General features: G+C 34.9%; 1 protein-coding gene across 6 annotated transcripts in view; it reads left to right on the top strand.

Annotated features, from left to right (window-relative positions):
- The window catches only part of EXOC2 (exocyst complex component 2), a 118,141-nt gene that overhangs the window by 25,077 nt on the left and 71,576 nt on the right, over nucleotides 1-21,488 (top strand). For all 6 annotated transcript variants that reach the window (XM_071736556.1, XM_071736560.1, XM_071736557.1 and 3 more), the window contains 6 exons: nucleotides 4,924-5,037; nucleotides 8,815-8,939; nucleotides 14,856-14,936; nucleotides 18,645-18,790; nucleotides 18,895-18,976; nucleotides 19,520-19,622. In XM_071736556.1, coding sequence (XP_071592657.1) covers nucleotides 4,924-5,037; nucleotides 8,815-8,939; nucleotides 14,856-14,936; nucleotides 18,645-18,790; nucleotides 18,895-18,976; nucleotides 19,520-19,622 — 651 coding nt within the window. The remainder of the gene's footprint in view (nucleotides 1-4,923; nucleotides 5,038-8,814; nucleotides 8,940-14,855; nucleotides 14,937-18,644; nucleotides 18,791-18,894; nucleotides 18,977-19,519; nucleotides 19,623-21,488) is intronic.

The raw sequence follows: 21,488 nt of genomic DNA, 5'->3' as shown, positions 1-21,488 counted from the left end.
TTCTCCTGTCTTGCTAACAACTTGATTCATCTTTTAAAACACAGGACTAATTACACTAGATGTTGTCTTTTGGTGGGTTTTTTTGTTTTGTTTTGCTTATTTGTGGGGGTTGTTTTTTTTTTTTTGCATTGCTGTCACATTGCATATTGTGTTTATGTTGCAAAGTGTTTCATTCACATCAGAAAATGAGTGTTTAAAAAATAATATTTAGTCTTTGTGTTGTAGTTTTTTTGTTTTCAGCGTGGAGCAAAGACTTAAGCTTAAATTTTCTATCATCATCTTTATGTTAGTTTTAAGTGCAGGTCAGATTTGTGCCACCTTCCTCTGCAAGGAATGTTTCTGGCTTTGGGGTTACGCTTATGTAGCCAAAAGACCCTTACGAAAGCTTTAAATATCTTGCAGGAAGAAAAAAAGTCTAAAGAGTAGCTGCCTTAGAGAAATGTGGAAATTTGATATGGAAATGCTAAAGTTAACAGTGATATTATGGGACTTACTTTGGTTTTCACAGTTTAGAGCTGTTGCTTGAGCAGGTTGGTAGGTTACATACAACTGTTCAGGATTTTGAACCGTTCTGAGAGAGAGTCTGTGATGCCTGTTTCATAAAGGTACTGGTTGAAGTCTGTAGATGAAAAATTTAGATTTGTGAATGAAGTGCTTGTTCAGATGTACCACATACTTTTTCTCTCTTGCATAATAAGTCCTTCTTTAATCAATGGTTCCCTGCCTCATCTACATACTCTGGTACACTAAGAAAATCCATTCTCTGCTAAGTAGCATTGGCAGTCAGTGGTGGTTAGAAAAATTTTCAGTAGTGTTTGTTGTTTTGCATGTAGCAGAGGTCATTATAGTGGATCCATCTCGTACATGAAAGCAAATGCTGACCTGCTAAGTACATTCCACATACTTCTGTATCCACCCACTCAATACAGATGCTTCCCTCTTCCCACGCCAGCTTCCAAAACACTTCATCTGGGAGGATGGAACAGATGATCTTACGCTGCCACCTAATGGTAAATGTCAGCTTGCTACCGTGAGCTAGGAAACGACTATCTGGAGGCTTTGATAATTATTCATTTTTAAGTGGCTTGCATGGAAATGCAGTCAGTTTCATCCTTGAATACATCCTCGTGCAAACATTTATCACAGAGATGTATGTGGAAAAGCTGTGAAATCTGCAGGAGAGATGCAGTATATAGTAATGCATATTCCTAGTTTTGTGACGTAAAAAAATATCGTAGCACTTCCTACTTGTAAGGCTGATGAATCAATTGCAGCTACCAACCTATAATCTCTTCATAGAATTCTCTTACAGCATTCTGCCATTTTTCAAATATGGCTGTAGTAGTTTTGCTGTTGCATTTCTGATAAACCCAGCCCTACTAGGGAGTATTTGCCAGAGTACATCCTTGCCTGTTGGTTGCTGGGGAGACCTTTGTTAACACCTTCTGATTTGTCATGTTTAGTCTACTTCAGTGTCCCTTATGCTGCTCTTCTTGCATGTATGATTAACATAGCACAGATGGCACAAAGCCTTCTCCTAGGAGTCTGACTGGTACCACACAGAGTGAAGGGGTGTACGGCAGCTCTAGCTGGAGCTTGTTTATGCTGGTTGCTATTCAGAATCTGTGTTTATTTAAAGTTGCTCCTTTTGACCTATAAACTCCAGTGGAATCAAGGTTCAAGTTACCTTTTGGTGGCTGTATCCTGTTTTGGGACCTGCCTCTAGTCTGCAAAAATTGTCACATGCGCTGAAGAGCATAGTATGAAATTCTGAAGCCCTGGGAGCAAAATAATCTTTACAAAAAAATTAAAACTTGCTAAGCTTCATTTAGAGTCAAGCTCTGTTCAATCAAATACATTGCATTCTGTTGGTATTACTCAGTTGTGACTGCTTAGAAGCAGATTTATCCATGGAGATTACAGCTAATCTTAAACCACCTTAGAATATAAATGCTCTATGTATGCACAAGTTCTGTAATAGAATTTGTAAAGCAAATATATGCTGTGATATTATCTTAGGTTTATTAAGTATCAGGCTATACAGAACCCAGAGTTTGGAGTAGTGAAGGGAGGGACTTGTGTCGCTGGGCACATGCATCACAAGTGAATTCATTGTACCTTATGTGTTTTGAATCCAAAGTATATGTGCATGCTCTGTACATGGCAGCAAGGACATCTAATACCTCAAATATTTTTCTGGAAAATAAAAGTGTATAGTGGCTTGAAACCAAATTGATTTTATTGTAGTTCTCATTAAATAATCAATATGTGAAATCATAGCTACTTCTATGTTTTAAATTGTTGCTGATGGATGAATAAGTCTACTTTAAAATGCTACCTGAAGTTAGTACCAGATCCAATTCTGTTTTAAATGAAAATAGCCTGCCTAGCAGAAAGTACTACTATATAAATCAAATATATGTAACTTTGCTGAAAGTATAAAGTTAGTGAAATAAGTAGAGTTGGCAAAGATGGTAAGCTTATCTCTTCTTTTTCTGAAGTTTTCTGGATTAAATTTGTGGTTCCCAGTTTCTTTTCCAGTAATTGCTTTTTAATAATTGATTAAATAGTCAGAGTTGCTTCTTGGAGTGATTCTCATATAGTGAGCAGCAGCAAAATCTTCAACAATTTTGTTGTATGTCAGCATGGTCTCAGCTTTTGCTACCAGTTCATGCTCACCCCATAATGTTAAAAAGAGTAAACCAAAAATACTTTCTCATGTCATATATTCTTGTTTATAAGTAAACAGTAAGTACAATTTCATGAGGACAGTCTCTGAAGACCAATTAATTTAATTTAATAATGGAATTTAGTGAAACAAACTTGTGTGTATGTAGTCAGTCTCTTTTTAGGTGTATCTAGCCAGACATTTTAGAAATGTTCAGTTTGAACTTTTTAATGAGCAGCTTGCTGTGAAGACAGCTGTAGCAAGTCATTCCAAGCTCCCCATATCTGTTAGTGGAAAAACTACTTGTAAAATTTATGATAAAAATAAGGATACTACACCACAGAGTATAACATATTGTTAACATACCCCACACATTCACCATCATGTTTCTACTCTGTTGTGACTGTCTCTAAAATATGGCCATATTGATAAAAGCACTCAAAAGACATTGCTAATTTATGATTCTGCACAAATACATCTGCTGGAAAAAAGCTCCTAATAACTTTTCAGTGCAGTCAAACATCAAAGTGAAAAAGCCCCTCCATTTCTGTCCCACTGACTGTGGGCAAAACACATTTGCAGGAATTTATTACGTTCTTAGCTAAATTATTGATCTTTATTTCAATATATCTATATATAAAAATCAGGGGGGGTTCCCCCACCTAGGAATTGTGTAGCTCCTGCATAAGTTTAAAGTGTTGTGCATGTGTTCTAATAATCTTGCAATTATATGTAACATCTGTTAAAGGCATACTTAATCATCATGTCTGCATTTTATGTTACATCTGTTTCTTTTTGCTTTGAGAAAACTCATTGAAGTCCTGAAAAATATGAACAAAATTTTTCTTCTGTATTGTGTGCTTACATTTACATAGTCCTTGCTCTGAAGGCTTGAGTCTCTTTTGAGGTAACTGAAAGTTTTTTATTGGTTTTGGGTTTTAGCATAAAAATTGGAACTGACCCCAAAGATGTCACCGTGTGGATTTAAAAGCTTTTTTGTACAGCCATACCATGTATCTCATGTTATGTACTGTCCTGCAAATTCATCTGCCTACTGGGCATTTTGGGCTACTTTGAATGAAAAATAGAATATCTTAAAATGTCTTTAGAGGTAGGACAAATTGAAGCTTTATTCTCTTTCTTATGTTCATCAGCACTTTTGCTAACTAACTGGCTTTCATAAAATTGAACATCACTGGTAATCCTGACTCTAGCTACTTATGTTTTTATAAATTTTTCTATTAATATTATCACTTTTTATTGAACACAGAGAAATGTTGAAACCTTCATTTTTAGTTCCTCACACTATATTCCATGTCTCTCTTCTCTCTACTTTTCACATCTGTCATCACTTTTCCTTGAATCTCATTTGATTTAAAAAAAAAAAAAAATAAAAAAAATATTGGTTTATGCCCCTGCTGTAATCAGGCGCTACTGATGAAGGACTTCTGTGCTATGTCATTATATGTATGTAAGTGCTTTGTACCTGCGTGTGCTAATAGCCATTTGGATACAAGTAGAAACTTATATAGAAACAAGTGTTGGTTTCTGTAACTGTACTTTTAATGTGCTTGACTTTGCTTCACTTGATCTGCTGTTTGTTTTTTGTAATAAAAACAGCTTTAGCTATCTTGAAATATGTTTAGATTACAGAAAAACCAAAACTAACAAATCATTGCTTTTGTGTCCATTCAAATGGCTCTGCTTGTGTATTAAATGTAATTCCAATAGCTGACACCGAATTGCTACCCCCATCCAAGTTTGAGCTCAAATGCAAAGTACAGCAGGTTTGCATTTGTGTACAGTGTACTTGGTATAATGGAGTTCATCTAGCTTGTGAACATCAGAGATTTTCTTGTTTAAAACTTTAATGCTGAATGTATTCAACATCAGCTCTGTGGTCCTGCATTTGAATTTGAGTAGTGTCCCAATGAGTCTGTGTAGTCGCATCTTCTGAAGGCAGCAGATATCTTTCTTTAGCAGCATTTTGTACAGGCAACATTTTTGTCATGTGATGGTGAAATTAAAATGGTAACACTGGTTATAATTAGGTTAATTTCAATCTTGTCTTTCCCAGTCATGCTGTATGTGTCTGTAATTCCAGATTTCATTTCATGGTGAGATAGTTTATATTTACATCTTGTTGGAATATGATTTGGGTTTTTTGTGTTTGTTTTTTTTTTTTTTTTAATGTGACTGTTGTTATCTGTTCGCCTGGATATGTCTCACTGAAGAAATGAATATTCATTTTTCAGAGGCAGATTTCCTCAGAAAGATTTAGAGGCACTGTTTCCTGGGATGAGTGCTGACTTCACTAGTGAAAACTTCTCTGCTGCTTGGTACCTGATTGAGAACCATTCAACAACAAGGTTTGTTGAGATCATATAAATAATTGTGCAAGTCACTTGATGTTATTTCATTATACAGTAAATGTGTTCTTGGTGGTTCACATTTACAGTAATAGACCTATATTCTCTTGTGCCTGTGGTCAAAAATTACCATATAGGATGCATCCACTGCTACCTGAAGCTTTCCCCTTCATCTTTAAATCAAAGAGAATACATTGGCTTCCATGTTCTTCACTTTTATACTCAGGGCTTTGCAGGTACTCTGATCAGTTCTAAATCTCTTGGCAGGGTCACTGGTGCCCACATACATGAGCTACAAAGGGGCCACATGCAAAGGAAATGTCTTAAAAAGAGCTACATCAGAAGCCATGTGTTACAAAACCAGATGGAAGGATCTAACTTCAAGTGTCTTTACACACTCCAGTGCAGCCTGGGAAATAACTTAGAGGAGCCAGAGCTCCACATGTGGGATTAGACAAGCATATTGCTGGAAAAAATTGGGATAGCTCATGTGCCTGGTCTTCTGCAAGGGATGGGAAAGAGGTCATCTGAAGAGCTACCCAGTAAAGAAAAGTATCTTTTTCCTGGAGTCTGGACTTCACCTTTGTGTGAATGAACATCTTGAATATGGTCCCTCTTACGGAGCAGGTAGCAAGATGGTTGAGAATTTGTTCAAAAGTTGGTGAGCCGTGACATTGCAGTGGGATGGGGAAGTGAACAAATCTCCTGTAAGCAACTTGAGAAAGCCTCCAGAGACCAGACTTTGCTTCCTGCACAAGACTAATCTCCTTGATATTCACAGGAAGGGCAGCAATCCAGGAAGCTTGCAGAGAGTTCTGAGAATGACTTCTAACATTCTTCTAGGTGGGCACTGGGGCATGCAGCTTTCCTCAGTCTGGTTCTTGCAGACAAGGGAGGGGACGTGATAACCAGTGGCGGCCTTGGCTGTGGCGTTCACAAAGTAGCTGAGTGGTAGGCTCTAAGGGTATGGGAAAAGCAAGCAGCAGAGTACACACTTGGGGTTAAGCAACAGTAGTGCTGAAGACAGTTTGGTGTTTGTCATGTGTCATAAATAAGAGTTGGCTGTCTAATACAAATCGTCTTCTGTGTGGCAAGGCCATTTTATGTAAGATGTGGGGAGAAGTGTTCTGCTTGGCATTGTTACAGCTGCGGTTGAAGCGCTGTGCCTGGTTTTGACCACTGCTTAAAATGAGATATGAGAGCTGAGCCACAAAAATAGGAATATATAAATATCTGTGGGTATACGGCTTGGATTAATTAGGTGCTTTTAGAAAAGAAACAAAATTAACACAGAATGCGTCTTCTGAAATATGTAGTGGGTAGTTCAAGGATAGCCATCAGTTGGTTTTGGTTTACAGAGAATAGGACAAGCTGTCTCACTTTGCAACAAGGGAGGTTTAGATTAGCTGCAGATTAAAAACAATATTAGATTGCCTAAGCCCCAGAACAGTGTAACTTGGAAAGCTGCAGAATCACTATCACTGGAGAGTGCTGAGTATTGATTTCACAATTGTATGTCATGGGTGGCTTAGGATGCTCTGGATCCAGAAGATTAATTAAATGACTTCTTACAACTGACTAAATTACTCTTTTTGTCAGAATTACCATGGAATATGAGCAACAGCATAATGTAAAGGCTATATATCTTATATGACAAAGAGTTAGTAAAAACACTGATTTTTCTATTCCTTAGTTTTATGAATGGAAATGAAATAATTACATTAGCATGTGTGCCCCCTTTTAAACTTGTGCTGTGCCAATGAATCAGTACTTGATAGTCCATTCTTACATGAATTTGAAGCTTCCTATTAATCTGATACTCGACGATGTTAAAAATGCTTTATCAAGTTCTTCACCTTATGTAGCTTCCATCAGTTTGTCTTAGTATGTCAGCAGTTTCAGGTCAGGTCATGGTCTCCTCACTCCTTTGGAATAAATTCTAAATGAAAAAAGGAAACCTTTTTTTTTTCTTCTTTTTCTTTTTTTTTTTCTTTTTTTTTTTTCCAAATTAATTAATAATTCAGTTTATATTGGTTTATAAAATAGAAATCCTAGGATTGAAAGTGCAAAAGCTGTGTAAAACTCAACAGAAAGAATGGCTGAAAGGGCAGGATGAATTTAAAAATAATAATTATAAGTAGCTGTTTAAGTAAAGAACCAACAAAGCTGTTTTGTTTTTTTTCCCCACTTCAAAATGTGTAGTCTTAGAAATATTATGGAATGGTAGAATTATCTGCCCTACATAATTTGTGCTGCTTTTCTGAAAACATACAGCAATGGTTTAGTTCTTGTCCTCTATGTAACCTCAGGTAGTAGGAATGCTAAATGTGTGGTACACTGATATTTTGGTTAGCTTATGTCTGTTTTTTCCTTGAAGGAAATTCTTTTTAAGGAACCAGAATAACATCTTTTTTCAATTTTTTTTTTTTTTTTTTTTTTAACCCTGGCAGTATCCTGACAAATATAAATAAACTATTTAGGCATACTATAGGGTCATCAGATTAACATGAAACTGTGCTTAAAAAGAGAACTGTATAGATTTTTATTAGTTTGAAAATGCTGCTAGTAAGTACTTCTTGCATACCCAAGTAGGCTAATCTAGGTATTGAGTAATGTGATTTCTGTCCAGCATATGGAAACAGGAAATAAAGTAAAATATTGTGACATTATCACGATAAAAAGGAAAATGCCTGTAAGTGCATTAGTGAGTTTTGTCTCCCAGTAGGTGGTGATAGCCTTCTCACTGCCTGGGCTGAAGTTGTTTTGTTCTCTGTCTTTTTCTACCACTGTGAGGCAAAGCATGTTGGTAGAATTGCTTTATGTTTTCTTTACTTCATTGCCTCCCTCTCCTCACTGAATTATAGTGCAGTTTTTTGGTTTATTCTTTTGTATTAGGGACACAGGTTTGGTCTGCAGGTAGGACAAAAGACTTTGAAGATAAAAATCATGTGTTATATTTTTTGAATCCAGTAGCATAATGGCTGAGATCATATTCATCGTCATCAACAGAAAAACTCATATGTGAGCAATGAAAAATTAATCATCACTAAGTTTCTAAAATAATTGCAGCTGCTTGCAAAAAATAGAAAAAAATGGGAAATTGAATGTACGCTGACAATACTCTAGAAATATTAGAGAACTAAGATAAAATAAACCTACCATACAAACAACAATGAAGAGTTAGCGATTAATATTCCCCTGGTCTCTCAAAAATAATTCAGTTGACTCCATACAAAAAACATACTTTCATAAAGCAGAAATCTGTTCATCTTTTCTTTATTTTTTCACTACTGCTGTTGTCAGTTCTGAGCCACGTGTACAACCCAACATAAAAATATTGAACCAATTCAGAAAATGAAAGTGAATAGGGCTTGTGAATTAAGCTGCAGGGTTAAACAAATGTCATTGTTGAAGAGACTTCTGACATCCCAGTAGTTAGTCTAGTGTACTAAGTGTTGTGACTTTTACTATCACCTATTTCATGTATGCAGTCAATTAACTAAGAGCAACATTACATGCTTAGAACTTTCTTGGCTAATTTGTACTGCAAAGAAGTCTATTTCATCACAAGTGATAGGACTTCTCCATTCAGGAATAAAATTAAAAAACTCTTTGGAATGAGAGTAAATTATTGTTATCAAAGAGCACCCTTGTTAGCAATTGCACAGTTGTTTCAAAAGTAGCTGGCTTTATTTTCCAAGTAGCTTGTTCTGTTTATTCATTAGCTGACCTTATTCAGTTGTTTGAATGTCAAGGGGTTTTCTTGTTTGTTTTCAGTTTTGATCAGCTCAAAACGGCTGTTGTGAATTTGAAGAAACAAGCCAATAAGAAAAATGAGGGAAGTCTAGCTTCTGTGAAAGGAGGTCTCAGCACATTTTTTGAAGCACAAGATGCTCTGTCAGGTAAAGATGTTTTGCCTTTACTAAATACATCATAAAGGAAAAGACTATCTTCTTGTATGATTTGATTTAATATTAAAAAAATACTTACTTTCTTCACAGTCTCTTCTATAAGTGATTAGTGAACCCAAAATCTGTATTGTGTTGGTTGCAATCTGGGACTAGCTAGCTGGTTGCTGTGGTTTGTCTGCAAAAAATGGTGTCAATTGTACTTTACAGGAACTGGAAGGATTTGATGAAACTGCAGAAACCACAAATCCAGAAGAGAGGAAATATTAAACTGGAGATAAATATTAAGATGACTTAAAACATGTAACAACATAAAGACTTGATTTTATGATGCCTTATCCCATAGTGAGACTTTAATATTTACATTAATATTCAGTACACTCTGACTTTGGAAATAAGCCTTTATATTCTGTTTGTCTTGTGGGAAAACACAACACATTAGTGAGATTACCTTAGAGAGAAACAGTTCAGATGCAAAATAAAAAACAATGAAAACAAAATCAAACCACCAGACAGCAAAAACAAATCAAAGAAAAGAAACTCATTAATTCTTAGGTGTGGAATTACAATATTCAGGCTCCTCAACAGAAGAAGACCGGTTTTAAGATCCCAGTATACTTAGACTACACAGTGTTTGTGTGAGGTGATATGGCCCTTCTCCATTTTTATACATGATATGGTGAGTTTATTTTCTTCTTTAAAAAGGTGCAACTGGAATTTGTATGCATTTAAACAAAGCTATGTGAGAAATGGTTTATATTTGAGAGCTGAAAGATTGCTTCAGCACAAACTTTTAGGGACATAGTTTTGCTTCTGCCAACTTCCATTATTTGGTGCTGACCGTAACAGATGACTTGGAGATAATCATTATTGAATACTGCGTTCCAAAACAGTTTAAGTTTCCTGAGGTGCTTTGTTTGGTTTTAATTTTTTTTTTTTGTTTGTTTGTTTGTTGGGGTTTTTTTATTCACTTCCTCTGCGAAGATTTCTAATGCATTTTGTGAAGACAGATTTTTTTTTGTTTTATGTGTATACATTTCATCTCTCAATATTCCCCTCCAGATAACCTCGAACACAAGTTCCAGACATGGTGCTTTTTATAAACTATCAGTTCGTTTTGTTGTTGTAGAGCAGAGCTCTTTGTGTACATCTTTTTTCTCCCAGGTCTCTCTTAATTGTTACAGAGTGTAACTTTTTGTCTGAGGCTCACTTTAAGAGTTGTAACACTTGCTTTATGAAGTACTTTACACTCATCTATTTGCATATCTGTATATGCCTGCTTTTTAACTTGTAACACTTTTAACAGTGTTTATACATATATACATAAACTTGATCTGGAAAACCCTGAATTACTGATTGTGATGCAGCTTTCTTTATTAGCTGGGATCAGTGAGATCAGTCTGATTCTAAGTGTGCCATCAGACTGTATTTTGCATTTAAATGCGTATTTATATTTTCACAAGTAAGCAACAAAAACCATAAAAAGCTTTCCTGAGATACTTGCTGTATTTTGTGATTTAGAATTTTTTTACTAAGAAATTAAGAGGTCAAATAGGGCAGAACCCTTGCTTGTTTGGTTTGATTGCTTGGAACATAGAATTGCCTTATCAGATCCTTGTGACTGCCCGTTAGCTCGGCAGACACTTTGACGCTGACTTTGCTGCAGAGGAGATACTCAACAGGAAGTTTGTTTCATCAGCTGATGGGAGCTATAAACTGAGCTGAGGAGAATTGGGTTTACCTCAGCTTGACCCACTTTGTCATCGTCAGAGTTCAGCTAATTTGTTTTCTATCATTCTAATTGCACCTTTTCAGAAAGTAGCAATCCTAAAGGGCTGCTGCTTATATGCTTGTAGATAAATTGTGTTTTCTTCTCATGAGCAAATCGTGTCCTGCACAGCAGTCTTAGAAAAGCTAGAAAATCAATTTACTTGGGCTCTGCTTTTTTTCAGAAGTGCAGCTCTTTATAAGGAGCCTTAGGCTGCAGAGCTGTGTCATATGTACTCAAATATGGGATTACTACCTGAATGTTATGCACCTGACTTGAAATGCCTAGCATAGCTCTGTGTTGAATGCTCTTGTATTGTGTGTGTCTGTTAATGTTATCTTACTTATCCTGCTTCAAATGTTAGAATATAGTCCTTGCAGGGCAAGAACAGCCTGCTGTTAAAGAGGTTAAGAAAGAACAGGGCCATGGAAACAAGCTGGCAAGGATAAACCAAGATGCTGCATGTATCTGACAGCCTATCAGTCACTTCAGTAACACTTTACATGAATATATGTGCCTCACAGTAGATGCAAGGTAGATTATTTCCATTTAAGAATTATGATCATTTCTCCAAGTAGTCATGAAGCAATAGCTGATGCCTCTAAGCTTACCATCTAGCTTTCTAGCTTATGTCTGAAGGCTTGAGGTATCCCTGTGCTACTCTTGAACACAAAAGCTAAATAAGAAGCAACTGCACTACCAGTGCTACATATGTCATCCTTTTTTTTGTGGGCCTTCTCATGTATGCACAATCACAAAAAATGGTAGGCTGATTTAAGGTTGAATGTTGAAAACCTGTTTTCTGATGCTGGAGTGCTAGATAACAATGGGGACATTGCAACAAGCAATGTATGCTGAGAGAGAGATGACCTGACAAAAGATGACCTAGGTAGTTTAGTCTCAGGTGGATGCTTCCTCTTCATGCAATGTCTACAACCATTTTCTGTGGCAGACCAATTACTCTAAAAAAGTGTAAGTTATGTGATCGTGATTGACATAAGGCCCAGGCAAACTTTCCTTTCATACAGATTCTATCATAGCAGTTTCTAGGGGGTGGTTTTTTTCAGTGTCTCAAGCAATATAGATGGTTTCATTTGAGTATGTTGTCTCAGTGCACAGTGAAATTCCTGTGCCCAAGCATGTGCCTGTTTTATGCTGACTGCTCATATAGCTTCTTTTAAATCAGTAGTTGGTTTAAAGTAGTAAAGTAATCACTAGCAGAATTTCTGCAAATAGATGCAGTCATGGCAGCTTGCAGCTGTTGTGTGTCATGTTCAATGACTTTGTGTTTTCCAGATAAGATACTATTTTTGTTTGCATTTGAAAAATAATAAAGTATTCAGAAGAAAGAAGATCAGTTTTGCATCTGTGATTTTCAAATACCAAATACTGCAGTTGATTGCAAGTGTACCAAAAATTATCTACTATTAATTTTGATTTGTACATTACCTGCAAACCATAAAACCAGCTTAATTTTGGTTTACTTAATTCCAGTTTGATTTCAACAGTGCTTTTAAAACACATGCAACATTTGAAAGCTGCTCTTATTTCTACCATTAGTTTTGAAAGATCCAGGGGTTGGCACTGTGTCAGTAAAAAGAAAGTAGCCTTTCCTGTATTCTAAACCCCTGAAGTATCCTGGCTAGCTCCAAGGTCCTGACCCAGAATTTTTAGTGGATCCATAAGAAGAGCAGTCAACTTCGTTTTCTTATATACTTCTGAGATATCTACCTGGAAATGACACACTTGCTTAAATATAAACCTGTGGGAGAACATAGTTATCTGGCTTCACAGTGTTGTTATACTATAATTTTTGGTCTCTTATTTTCCATAAAACCTCGTCCCCTAGCACCATGCTTGGTTTTTTGGGTTGCTTTTTTTTTTTGTGTGTGTGTATGTGTCATGGTAAGTCTGTCCATTTTCTTTGGTTTGGCACTGTGCTTGGTAAGCAAGCTTGAAAAAGTAAAACAGAAACAAAACAGAAGGCAGCAATTGAAACCAATAGTTCATTCACTTTGATATTTTGTAATTTTTGCTTGGATTAGCAGTGCTTAGCAAAATAAAGCCAAATTTGCCATGCGCTTTGCAAAAATATCTGGTAATCTCAGGGCAGAAAAACAAGACAAAAGAAAATTTAGGAGTAATGATTACTGGACATATTAACAAATTTCAGGTTCTTTAGGTTTTCACAGTGTGATGTGTTACCAGCTCCACTAATGGTATGCTGTGTTTCTACATTAATTTGCTTATAATAGACAGCTCTTTACTATTGTTGAAATAATTCAGAAGTTTTTCCTCTACACAGTTCTGTCCTCATGGATAACCTTATGTTTTGTTCAGATTGCAAAAAAATTATTTATTCTTTGATGACGGGAACCAAAGGCATTTTATTGTCTTTTTTCCCTTACATTAAATAAAAATCAACACAACCACCACTGAATTGTTTGCTGTATACCACAAGGCCTGTGCTGCGGCTTATTTGCCAGACTGAATTTTTATGTATATTTCAAGCAAAAATTCTGAAGTATTTATTCACAGTTTAGAGCTCTAAGCTTACTTTCTTCATTATTATTTTAGTAGCTCACTGAGTCTCTGAAGTTTGCAAGCCTTTAAATAATCTGATTTAGCAGAAAATTTAAACACTTATTGGCAAAATTGATACAAAATACACTTAATCTTCTGGCCTTAGTTGGAGCGTATGGGGCTGGCTTCTCCTCATCTTTATTTATTGTATGTTCCTTACAGTAAAGCTCTTCAGTAACAGCAAACAGGTTTCCAGCTCCTATTCCAACAGTCCAGGTTGAGTATCACACAGTGGATTGCATTCCAGGCATCTCCTGGAGCACATTAGGTAAACTCATAGAGTTCATCTTTTAATTTGGTTCCATCCTAAAGAAATCCAGTTGAGAGACTGAGGTTGCTTTGCCATTCAAACCAAAGCAAGATCGGCTGGCACAATGCGAGACTGGTTTCAAAACTGTATTTGTGTTTTGAACTAAAAGATATTCCTTGTTTTATTCAAAGTACTGAACATCACTTTTCAAGGGTAGTTTTAGCTCTGCATTGTTCTACTGAGAACCATCAGGAAGCAGTAGGAGGCTTTTTAGAAGCCTTATTTTATCTGAAGCAACAGGAACTGATGGCTATTTGATAGAACAAATTTTGTTTAGGTTAACAGGTTAAAAATTTGAAAGTATAATATTTTTAAATAATTCTTTTATAAATGCTGAATGCATATGTACAGGAACACTTTCTTAATAAAAAAAAATAATAATAGTAATAAAAGAAACACTGATTTGTGCCAGTTGTAATAAACAAAGAAGAGGGAAGGAAGGCTGTGTAAGAGAGGGGAAGTGGAAGAAATGAGTATCTACACTGTTCATATTTCCAGCGTGGTGTACTGTAATGAAGCTATGCTGGTAAATCTTTCTATTCCTGAACAAGAAATAATAACAAAACAGCAAATTAATGCTGCTACTACACTTTTACACATCCAAAAAATAGCATCTTCAGAAAAAATAAACTCCCCTCCATTTTCATGCTGTTTTGAGCAGAAGCATCGTGATGCTTTTTCTTTGTAGTGATTAATGCAACATGTTGGTACAAGATAATTTTAAATAGTGTGGTTTGAGAGTGCATTTTTATGGACAAAAATAACTAGTGATGGGAGTGTTCTAGCACTTGTTTTGGGTCCATCCAAATCTCCCATGACACTGCCCTTTAATTATTGGTAATTCGTTTTGGTGAGATCAGTGTAAAACTTTGCATTACAAAGCAGAAGTATTTTGGGCTTGAATTATACTTACTTTTCAAAATACTAAATTGAATTAACACTTGTACTACAAGATAGCTAGTTGGGATTATTCTCTCCACATTATCTTTTCCTTGAGCATTATTAGTGTCTTGTTCAAGAAGATAGAGGAAGTCTGTGTCAGTGTAATGGTTAAAATTCTTCAGTATCTGGCTCTAAGCCCTGTCTTCCACTAGGCTCTGCTGCTGTGTGGCATGTTTGTATTTTTGATGTCTAACAAGAAAAATAACTCTTTATTTTTAATTTTTAAAATGTTTAAAAGTGTCACTTTAACGTAATGTATCCCCACCTATTAAAATGTTCTGCATTTTAACTAGACACTTTATTCCAGCAATCCATCAAAAACTGGAAGCGGATGGAACGGAAAAAGTAGAAGGATCCATGACGCAAAAACTGGAGAATGTACTGAACAGTAAGTTTTGTCCTTCCAGCAGCAACTGTTTATGGACTATGGACTTTTAAACAAGCTTTTACATATTCCTAGGAATATGGCAGAAAGTGCAAAAGAGTAGTCTCTCTTGCCTTTTCATGTTTTATCCTAGTGATTTTAGGGAGTGATAGTACACCTTTTGAAATATTGGCAGCTTTTGCCGTGACTTTCATTGGTTTTCATGATAACAGAGAGGATAAATGTCAAAATTAAAGAGCTATAAAGCACTTTAAATGAATTCTTGTGGCATCTCAATTTTAAGAAAACAAAGAAAAGAGGAGCTGTATGGACAGTTGGAACTATAGAAGGATGAGCAAAGTTAAATACCAGCATTGTAGGAATTTTGAGCAGAAGAGGAAAAAAACCAAATACAAACTTGTTCTAATAACAAGGCTGATTAACAGAATCTTTTTGACTTATGTGGTGGCATTTAGACTATATGGAACTAGCTTGCTTTTTTTGTTTTTTTAGAAACTGAAAAGCTGTCAGTACTTTCTTTTTTTGTTTCTCTTTATTAGCTGTAGGGTTGCATTGAGAGATGGCTTGAATTTAGTGCAGTTGGTATGTGTTTCATCAGATCAAAAAAGTAACTTTTTTAATTCTGGGATTTCTGCCAAGATAATTTTACTTTGTTTCATTGTGATTTTTTTCACAGAGGAAGGGATGTTTCCCTTAGTGCTGTATCAATAAGCAGGAATGACATGCAGATAGCTGACTCAGTGTTGGAAAGTCTCAGTGTGTTTTATGAAATCAAGAAAGTGACATGGAAGTTCACTGTTTTTCTTGTCTTGTATGAAGAAAGCAGTGACTGTATGTGTGTGTGTGTGTGTGTGTGTGTGTGTGTATAGAGAGCACAAAGAAAGCAGGAGGTTTTGTTAACAGCTCTAGCTTTTTTCTGTATATCTTCATTAATTCTCACAATAAAGGTGTATTTTGAACATTGTTATTCCTCCATCTTGTTGCATGGGGTGCAAAAGAAACCCCTCCAAATACAAAAATTACCAAAAAGCCCCACAAATAACCTCAAACATGCTATATGAAGACTGCAATGTGTCTCTTTGTGTGCACAAGGTTGGATACACACAGGGCAGGAGGAAGAAAAACATGCTGAAATTTGCCACTGCGATCCTCTGTGCTCTGTATTTATGCCATGTCATACACCAAGCACAGCTTTCTTGGGGAGCACTTCCCCTTTGACAAAATTGTGTGACAGATTTTTTTAATAAAAAAGCCAAAATTTCAGTCTGTGACATTTTCCTACACACGCTAATATGAGGCAAATCTACCTATAATATATAATCCCCATGTCCTGTGATAAATGGTGGCTGCAATCTGTATGCAGATAACACAGACTGTCTTTTTCAAGCTGGATCTGTAGAGGAACTTCTGCCAGCCACTTCAGAATGGTATTAAGTTTGGCTCTGCTGTGAAAAGAATTGGCTGCTTTTACTCCTGGTACTTTGCAAGTCATGATGGTTGGGAGGCAGGGAAGCAGGAATACAAGGATTTAAAGAGAGTAAATAATATTATGCAAAGTAGTTTAGGATCAAAGGTTTGTTTCTTGTCTGACTATTGAAAAGCTTCCATAATCCACGAGTAGCAGGACCTACTTTCAAAAATGGCTTCACATCTGCAGTTGAATTCTACATTTCCTGGACTGTAGGTGGATATTTTGAGAAAAAATCAGTGTTGCGAGCTTGATTACAAGCTCCTAAGAATAAGGATGTTTTCCAGAGCATCTGAATGTTAAGATTTTGCCAAAATACTGGATTAAAATGGCATAGGATAGTAACAGAAGCACAGAAGGTGTTATAGGTGGAGTTATAAATGTTTAATTTTTTTGCTAAATTGCTAAACTTAATTGCTAAACAAACAAGTAAATATATAATTTTTTAAATACATGGTGTAATACAATGCATTTCATGAAGAATTGTATCTTAAAGGAGGTCAATGAAATTCCATTATGTGAAGTTTTTGTCAGGCTGTATGAAATAACAACTATTGGGTAACTAGAGATTTATTTTGAAGTATAAAACATTTGCACAAAGAAGATGAATCATCTATTTTGATAACATAGTTAGTCAGTATAGGACCTGAATTTTTATCCATGGACTTTACTATTTAGGCTTAGGTTATTAATCGGTAATCAGAAGTTCAGGATTGTTAATGCAGAAAAAGATTTGCAGGGGTGAGAAGAGAAGATAACTTAAAATATTTTTTTTAAGTCTAAAAAGACAAACCTGTTTTGCATGAAGTATTGAATTTCATTAAGACACTGATAATCAATTTGATATATTTCAATTTCTATAAAGGGAAAAAATGCCCATAGGAAAAAAGTAAAATAATTTACCTCAACTGAGGATTTCCACAGCAGTTCTGAAGAGATGAAATCATGTAGTTTTAAACTAAAGATGGAAATCAATGTGCTATTCCTGCAGTTATCAATTACCTTTTAAAAACATTTGTGTGGAATAAAAAAGAGAAACTTTGTGAATAAAACTTTAATTCCCAGATATAGTACATTACTTCTTGGCTGTTAAAATAATGGGCAAGACGCATAAGAATTGAAACAAAACAAATGTTACTTACTAGAAGGATTTATCAAACAAGCATTTATTATAGCCTCAGGAGAAAATTCATACTTTATCAGTGGTCTGTATTTAAATGTCCAGCTAGCTGTTTTCATTATGTATTTCTCCTTAATGGATTAAAGTATTCTGTGCTAAATAGTATGCAGTAGAAATAGCTATCCTGACAAAACTTTTTACATCAAGGCTTCAAAATTTCAACAAAGTTTAAACATTATTTAGATACAACAATTATTTTACAAAGACTACTTTTAACATGAGCAGGCCACCCACAGTGTTGACTAGAGAAAATGGCATGCAAGCCACCCAGCGAGACTGATGTAATTTTTTTTCATCTTTGCTTAAAGTATAGTCACTAGACCAGATAATGTAGAAACTTAAACATGCAACGATCAAAAAGACTAAAAAAAAAATTCCACACTTCTCTTTTTTTGGTTACTTTAAAAGGAGTTGAAAAATGCAAATATTCACATGCAATGTAAATTTTCCCTATTATAAATGAAATTCTATTGCTCTCTGTTAGGAAATTACCTTTATTACAAAATTGACTTTTTAAACTCATGCCATTGTCTTTGATTTTAGTCATTGGTACCTTTAAGAAACTCACTTAAATATCAATATTGTTAATAAATTTAACACTTAATTTGAAAACAAGCCAAAAAGCATTGTTTGCAAAACCCAGGTAACTCTTAAAGCCATTGTTAAATAACATAATGAAATCACAGTTTTCTAAAAAGAAGACTTTCTATGACTTTTTCCATATCCTGAGATGCATAATTTAGTTGTAAAATGTAGATCTGGAGCCAAAGCAAACTATAAAATATCTGCAGCAAAGTTAAGCATTTGAAGTAGGAAAGAGTGATTGTTTTTAATTGCACAGGGACCTTACCACATTAAAATGCTAAGTGGTTCATTTGAAATAGTATTTCACCAGTTGTAAAATGTTAACATGGATGAAGAAAAAAAGTATAAAAATTGAGCGATAGCTACTCGTTTGCTCTGAAAAAGACTTGAATGGCTCATTAAAATGAGCAAAATCTGTATGTCATTTGAACTGATTACTTACTCTACTTTTTCTTATTTTCATCCATTTTTAAAATAGGAGCCAGTAACACAGCAGATACCTTATTCCAAGAAGTGCTGGGTCGCAAGGACAAAGCTGATTCAACAAGAAACGCGCTTAATGTTCTTCAGCGTTTTAAGTTTCTTTTCAACCTTCCCTTAAATATTGAAAGAAATATCCAGAAGGTATAATTCCCTAAAAATACTTTACAGTTTGCTGAAATTAGCCTGTTACCTTTTTCTTGACAAATACAAATGTTTTTTAATTCTTTTTGTGTTTCTTGTTTAAGGGCGATTATGATGTGGTTATTAATGACTACGAAAAAGCCAAGTCACTCTTTGGAAAGACAGAGGTTCAAGTATTCAAAAAATGTAAGACACGGGTTTTGTTATTTACTCTTTTTTTTTTTTTTTTTTTTTTTTTTTTTTTTTTTTTTTAACTTGAAGTCTGAAAAGCACCTAGTAGCTTTGTGGGATTTATATCAATTTTTAATCCATAAAAATAATGGATTTACAGGAAACAATAACTTGAAATTGCTTCAAGACTTCAAGCAATATTTCCAGCAATTTTTCTGAGTGAGGTACATATTTTGTGAAATATAAAATGTTAAATCACAGACAAATATTTATTAAGACTCGGTATTACTGAACATAAAAAAAAGGTTACAGCAATTAAAATGTGACTTAGGGTATGTCTCACTGGCATGTTGTTGAAAAGACTTCAATTGTCTGTTTTTCTAGAAATGTCATATACAAATTGTTCATATGTGGTTTGTTACAAAATGAGTTTTATTGATTTCCACATTAGCTCCGGAAGTGCCTGATGTCCTAGGAAAATAACGTAATTTTCACTTCATACAACTGCTGAAGGCAAGTGAAGGCAAAATTCAATTTATTTGCTCTCTCTACTTCCAGATTATGCTGAAGTCGAAACCAGAATTGAATCTTTGAGAGAACTTCTGCTAGATAAGCTGCTTGAAACTCCATCAACATTACATGATCAGAAGCGTTATATAAGGTAATCATTTGAGTATTGTCTTCATCAGACATTCAGTGTTACACGTGTATTTATATCTGTTTCTTAAATAGGGTAATTTAAATGCTGTTTATGGTTTAAATATTAATTTTAAAATTGTATGTAGAGTATTTTGAGATTTTATGCTTATATATAAAGAGTGGCAAAATATTGTTCTTGATTGTTTATTGAGTGACTGAAAAACAGTTCTTGAATGAAAACTGTTTAATGAGGGATAATTGAGATGGAATTAACTTGTTTAAAACCTTTAGATGTGTTTAGATTCTTTTGCTTCCTCTAAACCATCATATTGCAAGCTGTGTCTGAATCATTGCACTCATTGAGTTGCAGAGCTCATAATAAATGAGATTAATAATAAATTAAAAAAATAATAAATTAATTTGCCTTACACTTCAACTTGACTTGGTGTTATATTTGAATCCTCCTGAGTCAGATAGTGGGGGGGGCAGGAGGGGGCAATCCAAACTGTTATTTAAATTTTATATTGGTTCTTTTATTTCTCAGTATAAATAATGTAATTCCTCTGTTTCATGAGCATGAACCAGTTCCCCAGTTTTCATTAAAGTTTCTAGATCTTCTGTTATTCACAAAGCTGATGTCTGTTACAGGCATACTGACATGAGTTGGTTGGACCTTTTTGTACTAGTAGACCTTAACCTGCTTTCAGTCCTTGAAGCCAAACTTAGGAGTTTTCTGAATCATTTGATGGCTTTACCTAGAAAACTTGTGAGGTTTGGATGTTAGTAGGGCTCCTATTCTGTCTTGGACATTCTTAATGTTTTTTTTTCTTAAAAAAGGTAGCCCAAGCACACTGTGTTTTTAAAATTCTGACACCTCTGTGAGGTCTTTGGTGTTTTGTGTGCTCATCAGGCCCAGTCACACAGCACCAAGTGCAGTAAAGGTGTCCTATATTCCTTTTAGTTATGTTCATTTGAGGACAGAAACTATCATACATTTATGTAGAGTGCCTCTCATTCTTCTGGGTACTTTCTAAATATTTCCTGTTTATTGGAGTTGCCTTTTTGAGGTGAGTAGTTAAGTGTTTTGTGTCTCTGAGGAAGGCACAACTGTTTCCTTTCTATGTCAGGCTCAAAAGACTTGAAGAGCAGCTTCTTTATCTTAGCCAAGTCTTATGGCCTCTTCTCAGGATTCTTTGGAAGCATCAGAGCTGTGTGTTGAATTCTGGGGTTTGGTTTTGAGGGTTTTTTTTTGTTTGTTTGTTTGGGTTTTTTAATATTTGGTCTTTTTCTAGCCCCTTACCTTGAAGTAGCGAATCTTTAAAAATATCCCACCCCGTGTTAAAGGAGATTCATGTTCATGTAACTACCATATGCGTGACACTATACTGAAGGAAAGCAGGGAGTAGACAAATATGGAATAATTTAGTTATAATGAATTAACAGAATACCAACATACAAAGTTGGTTAAACTAGTTAAATTAGTTTCACTAATATAATAATTCTATTATAAAAAATAATTAAATTAGTTTCACTACTCTAGAAATGCTAATGTGGTTCTACTACTGTAAATTTTCTGGAGACAAACTGTGAAGAAAGCTTTCATCAGAGCACTTCAGCTAAAAAGAAATTAGCAAAATCCTAATTGTAAAATTATATAGATAAACCCTGCTATTTTTATGAGGTTCTTTACTTTCTTTGTATGTTTGGTGTTTATGTCTCCAATGTCTAAGAATGGCCAATCCCTGAAATACTGTGGTTTTCTCCCCCTTAGATATTAAATGTTTAACTTTTTAATTAGGCTTCAATTAATATTTTCCTCTCATTTTATTATGTTATTTACAGTGATAATTATTTTATACTGTTCAGAAACAGTTTACCATATCACTTA

The sequence above is a fragment of the Heliangelus exortis genome, chromosome 2 (genome assembly GCF_036169615.1).
Source record: "Heliangelus exortis chromosome 2, bHelExo1.hap1, whole genome shotgun sequence".
Classification (NCBI taxonomy): domain Eukaryota; kingdom Metazoa; phylum Chordata; class Aves; order Apodiformes; family Trochilidae; genus Heliangelus; species Heliangelus exortis.
The sequence above is the reverse complement of the archived record's forward strand: the minus strand, read 5'-3'. Positions and strand labels throughout refer to the sequence as shown.